Source organism: Cucumis melo, chromosome 5 (genome assembly GCF_025177605.1).
Source record: "Cucumis melo cultivar AY chromosome 5, USDA_Cmelo_AY_1.0, whole genome shotgun sequence".
NCBI classification, from domain to species: Eukaryota; Viridiplantae; Streptophyta; class Magnoliopsida; order Cucurbitales; family Cucurbitaceae; genus Cucumis; species Cucumis melo.
This window is the reverse complement of record NC_066861.1, coordinates 9,558,253-9,564,494: the sequence shown is the minus strand read 5'-3', so window position 1 is coordinate 9,564,494 and position 6,242 is coordinate 9,558,253. Positions and strand designations below refer to the sequence as shown.

Sequence of the window (6,242 nt, the reverse complement as noted above, 5' to 3'; positions counted from 1 at the left end):
ATGGATCGGAGTTGGATAAATTTAAAAGATCGAGCTTCTAGTGAATATTTTGATGGTGTTGCTAACTTTATCAAAATTGCAACTAATCATTTAGACGAAGAGGAAAGAACAAGATGTCCTTGTTCAAATTGTTTGAATGCCAATTGGAATAGATTAGACGTTATAGAACGTCATTTGTATAAATATGGTATGTCCCCGACTTATAAGCTATGGATATTTCACGGAGATACTGTTGATCTTTCTCTATTTTTAAGGTCTAATTCGAGGTTTCTAGGTGCAACGTTTTCCAATGTAAGTGAATGTAGAGAAGAGAATGTAAATCTTAGAGAAAACATTGGAGTTAGAGATACTATAGATGATGAGATGGTAGAGATGATTCATGATCTACATGGGCCAATGTTTGAAGAATGTAGAAGAGAATCAAACGAGCAAGATGAGTCCGATAAAATAAGTGGAATGTTTTCTGAAATAAAAGAGGAGTTATATCCGGGATGTCTAAAGTTCACTTCATTTAATTTTTTAGTGAAACTCATGCACATTAAGGTACTTAATCGTTGGAGTGACAAATCCTTTGATATGTTGCTTGAATTATTAAATGAAGCCTTTCCGAATGGTGTGAAGCTACCTGTCTCTTACTATGAAGCTAAGAAGAGACTACGTGACCTAGGGATGGGATATGAATCAATTCATGTGTGCAAATTTGATTGTGCTTTATTTTGGAAAGACTATGCATCACTTGACAAATGTCCGCATTGTGGAGAGTCTAGATATAGGTTGAATGATAGAAAGGGAAAAGAAATTCCACATAAGGTGCTAAGATATTTTCCACTAAAGGCAAGGTTGCAAAGATTATTTCTTTCAAAACATACCGCAGAGGATATGAGGTGGCACAAAGATAAGAGGTGTGAAACTGAAGGTATACTTCGACATCCTGCTGATGCTGAGGGTTGGAAACATTTTGATGAACAATATCCTTGTTTTGCTTCAGACGCTCGAAATGTCAGATTAACACTTTCTTCTGATGGGTTTAATCCATTTGGAAACATGAGCACATCATACAACATGTGTCCAGTAATACTCATTCCATACAACTTGCCTCCTTGGAAGTGTATGAAAGCACCATTCACTTTTCTATCTTTACTCATCCCTGGTCCAAGGTCTCCTAGCAAATAAATTGATATTTACTTACAACCATTGATAGATGAGTTAAATGAGTTGTGGGTGGATGATATTCAAACGTACGATAGTTTCAGTGCTTTTTTCTTCCAACTCCGAGCTGCACTGTTGTGGACAATACATGATTTTCCAACTTATGGTGATTTATCTGGTTGGAGGACAAAAGGTTATAAAGCATGCCCGGTTTGCAATGTTGATACAAGCTCAATGAGACTAAAGAGCAAAATTTGTTATATGGGACATCGTAGATATCTACCTCTAACACATGCATGGCGTAAAAGTAGGCAACATGATGGAAAACAAGAATTACGAGCAAGTCCAAATATTTTATCTGGACAAGATATTATAAATCAATTGAATTCTATAAGTTTTCCACTGTTGAGCAAGAATCCTACAAGACGTGACATCAAACGAAAAAGGACAAATTGTGAGCACAATTGGACTAAAAAAAACATTTTTTTCAATCTTCTTTATTGGCAAAACCATAAACTACGTCACAAACTAGATGTGATGCATATTGAGAAAAATATTTGTGATAACTTGGTAGGTACGATATTGAACATTGATGGAAAGACTAAAGACACCATGAAAGCTCGTGAGGATCTAGCTAACTTGAAAATAAGAAAGGAGCTTCACATACAAGAGATTGGAAATAAACGTGTAAAGCCTCATGCTTCCTACACGTTAACTGCTGTTGAAAAAGTTGACTTTTATACGTTCTTGAAGTTTGTGAAGTTTCCAGATGGTTTTGCATCCAACATATCTCGTTGTGTTAATTTGAAGGAAGGTAAAATATATGGTTTAAAGAGCCATGATTGTCATGTTTTATTACAAAGACTTCTCCCAATCCGTAATCGACCATATCTACGTAAGGACATTTCTACTACTATATCAGAGTTGTCAAATTTCTTCCATGCTCTATGTAAAAAAACTTTGAGCATATCAAAACTAGACAAAATGCAAGATGATATAGTACTCATCTTATGTAAGTTGGAAAAGATCTTCCCACTAGCTTTTTTTGACGTGGTGGTCCATTTAGCTGTCCATTCGTCGCTAAAACTATTAGCGACGCGTTGTCAATCTTCAGTGACGCTTTCTGTGCGCCACTGAAAATGGAAATTCTTGTAGTGGCACTACATATCTCACACCTCCATCCATAATACGCCCTCACCAAATCGAGTGTGGACATAACTTAGTCGCACCGACGTTTTGAGGTAAAACACCAGAACTCCTAGGTACTTCTTTAAAATTAACTTTAATCTTAGGCGTGAACATGCTAGTAAAAGCTTCTACTATACGGTAAGACATCGGGCGATATGAAATTTAGAAATCCTTTATTAATAACTTGGTACAACACAAGCATTCAACTTATAATTTAAAGGATTACAAAACTTAAGCTCACTACTACTACTCGACACATCAAGTACTTAGCATCGACCTCATTTCACCTCTTCTGTTGGCACTTATTCACTTAACCTGGGGAGGGAAAACCTAAAACGTAAGCCAATAGCTTAGTGAATGATAGAATTTATAAATACATTTTAGTGGATACAATTGCATAAAATAAATTTTTCTTCAATCTAGAAACGTTTTAATGCCTCACTATATGTTATACAACACAGTAATCACATTAGTCTCTACTTATTCCTAACGTCGAGATATCGAACTTTCTCAACACAAAAGCTAATGTGATGATTACCACTTCACCAACAACATCCTTAAGGACCCTCATTCAATGTCAGTTGCTCAGGCGATTGACTCGAACACTGACCACTAAACACGCTTAGCCATCCTTCCACCAAGTAGACCACTTAACACATGGCAGCCTCTACTCGACTATGCACATAATAGCTAGCTTTTGATCAAAAATGAGGCTAATGGTTTTGTATACATACAAGCATCACAACAATACAACTTCATACACATAGACATGCTTCAATTTGGTCATGTTCTTATAAAATATATATATATATATATATATATAAGATTACATCATGAACATATATCTAACAATATGGCAGTATAATTGTTGGAATTTATGTTTTAAAATTCATAGTTTTTAGTCTAAATCATATTCTATTCAATAAAGTTGTTATTTAGGATTTATTAGTGAAAATTGAATACTATAATCTTGAATCCAATAAACTAAGGTCCCGTAGCTATCTAGTATATGCTTGAACTTTATGATGTAGAGACATAAACATGGATCAAGTTCGAGTATCTAGCCTAAACGGTCTATAGTATATGAATAAGGTTGGACGCCTTATTTGGGGATACTATAGATGCGACCCGCTTTGTAGTTAGTACAAATGATGTGATCCTGAATTGTTCATGTAGAAATATGGAAGTGGGGGCATCCTATGTAAAAGTTGGGAACTATGAAATAATCACTTTTAAGTTATAACACCGTTGAGTGTATAAAACTGACAATTTTGATTATTTGATGACCTATGTAACTTAATTTTAATCTTGAACTAACTATGAACTTTTGTTTAAACGAAATTATCCTTAGATTTGCATAGGTGAGGGCAGCTCAATAACATTGGCCCAATAAGCCTCCCATTTCAGGGGTAAGACTGGGTGGATGGCTAGGGACATAGGGTGCAATATATAATCACTCCTACCCACTTTAGGCTTAGTAAATAGGTTGTTCCTTTATAACAATGGGCGCCACCCTCTCATTAACCAAGAGAGATTCAATTATAGGTTGGACCTTAAACCAATTGTTCAATAGTAAATTAGTGGGAATTAAGGAGCAACATGTAGTCTTACGGGTAAAATGGTATTTTGACCTAACCAAGGTTACAAATAACCTGTGAATGATTAACTTACTGATCATGGATATATTAGATGGACACAAATATATCTATAGTGAGGGGAGTGCAACTACATGACTTTAGTAGAATGACTCGTTAGTTAACGAATGCTAATTAGCTCGGTCTTAAAAGGGTTTAGCCAGTCAATCTGAGATCGTTGGAGCCTATGATCTATAGGTTCCCCTGCTAGCTCATATAAAATTAACTTAGAACAATATGTTCGAAAAATTTGAATTGCTCGATTGGGTAAAGAGAGAGGAACCGACAAATATATGTGATATAGTTGTTGGTTATCAGTTTAAGATAGAGCTTTATGTTTAAATATAACCTAAATATTTAAAATATGAATGCAACCTTTTTTTATCTAAAAAATAATAGAAATGGTTAAAGTTGAAAAAAGTTAAAATGTTGACTATTCATATTCGGAAGCTCGAAAATTATGGAAATGGTCAAAGTTGAAAAAGTCAAAAATTTGACTTTTGACTTAAAAAAAGAAAAGTCAAACTTAGACCGATTTTATGTTAAAATATGATTTAAATTTTTGAAAAAGCGAATACGAATTCATGTTTGAGAGGTTGAAATTAGTGAAGAAAAACAAAAGGTTAAAAAGTCAAAATGTTGACTTTTAACTTGAAAAGTGAAAGTTTGACTTTGACTTAAATGGTCAAATGACCATATTGCCCTTGGACTAAAGTTAGTGGGAAAATCCAACATTTTGTTGGATAGTTCTGCTAACACTTGAAGGGATAAATGACTACATAAGATGTAAATACCTAATCCACTAAGTTCCACTAATAGTTAGTGGAATGTTAAGTTTTGAGATTTTATGAACTAATTACATGTATTTTTTCATATAATTAGGTTATAAATAGGTTCACTTCAATTGTTTTAAAAACTTTTGCTAAATTTTTAATTTTAAATTACAAAATTATTTACCAACTTAATTTTCTCTCTCTAATCTCAACCCTAATTAGTTTCACATCCAATTTTCATCTTTCTCTTAATTTCCTTCACTTATCAAGTCCCACAACCTGTTTCTAATTTTGGAGAATAGCAGGTCAACTTCAGTAGTGGTCTCGAGTTCATGTTCGTGAAGAGATTACGAGGAATTTGGAAGTAACAAAGGTATGTTTTCCTTTAACTCTAATTTCATTTAATTAGGGTATTTGTAGCATGTTAATTTCTAAATTGTTTAAATGCAATTAAGGTAAAATAAATCCATTTTTTCGTCATGCATGTCTCCCGCTTTCCATCAATAACAACATAACTTTGGAAGTAAAAACATTTTTCAAAAGCTTGTTTTTCTTTTGAAAGGTCACTCACTCAACTAAACCTTTCTTTTTCCATTTCTCTCCTTTTTATCGCTTAGCTCTTCTTCTCTCTTGTCGTCTAGTCCTACAACGAAGCTTCACCTTTTACTCCTCTAATAAAAAAGTTTTCTTGTCTAAACAGTTGAATTAATCCTTCTTCAAACCTATTTATACTTTTCTCAAAATCGGGTTATTAGTCAGCATTACACTTCCCCTAATCTCAACAGCTCCTACACACGTGTTAGTTTAATATCCTTCTTAATTCATGCTTAATTTAAACTTAACCCATGTTTTGCTGACTAACCATTCGGGTTTAACACTTAATCGACTCCTCCTCGCCTAGCTCGTCACCTGATAATTAGTTAAGTGTTCATTGTCGCCTTCCCTTCTTGCGTTATCCTGTTGTACCACATTGCCTTTCTTCACAACACATTGTCCGATTCCTTCACCTTCTGTCCCTTTCCTCGCATTGTCTCAAAATGGCTACTTTAGCTTAATTCTATTAACTTTAAAAACTAATTTACAAGAAGTCTCTCTATTAAGACGTAGGTTTCACATTATCCATCATTTAAGCCATAACCTGACAACGAAGTTCAACAACAACAACATCTATAAAAAATTATTTAGTCAGACCATGGGGAATCATTAGCTTGTTAATATCAATTTCAAGAGATATGTAGTGTGACCAATTGATCGCCATGAGATCGAGATAGTTGTGGTCATCTAAATCCTCACGTTAATTTGCATGAGAAGACTTGCATGTGTGGTGAGTTTGGTTACTACGAGATCATGTGTTTGCATGCTCTTACTGCTTATTAGGTAAGAAACATTGGTCCACATGCCTAGTCCTCAAGGATATACACAGTGACTTCTAGGTTGCTAGTTATACATAGCCCAGATTATCGGTCTGCTATGTTTCTAAATGGAAGACATTGAAAAG

The 6,242-nt window shown here is 34.4% G+C and overlaps 1 protein-coding gene across 1 annotated transcript; it reads left to right on the top strand.

Moving 5' to 3' along the window:
* On the top strand, nucleotides 1–1,173 carry LOC127149533 (uncharacterized). The gene has a single exon (XM_051085311.1). It carries the CDS (start codon nucleotides 1–3, stop codon nucleotides 1,171–1,173), a length of 1,173 nt encoding a protein of 390 aa, XP_050941268.1.
* The last annotated feature ends 5,069 nt before the right edge of the window (nucleotides 1,174–6,242 follow it).

What these genes read in the sequence shown, in the direction of transcription:
- LOC127149533 (XM_051085311.1), top strand. Translation starts at nt 1, where the DNA reads ATGGATCGGAGTTGGATAAATTTAAAAGATCGAGCTTCTAGTGAATAT.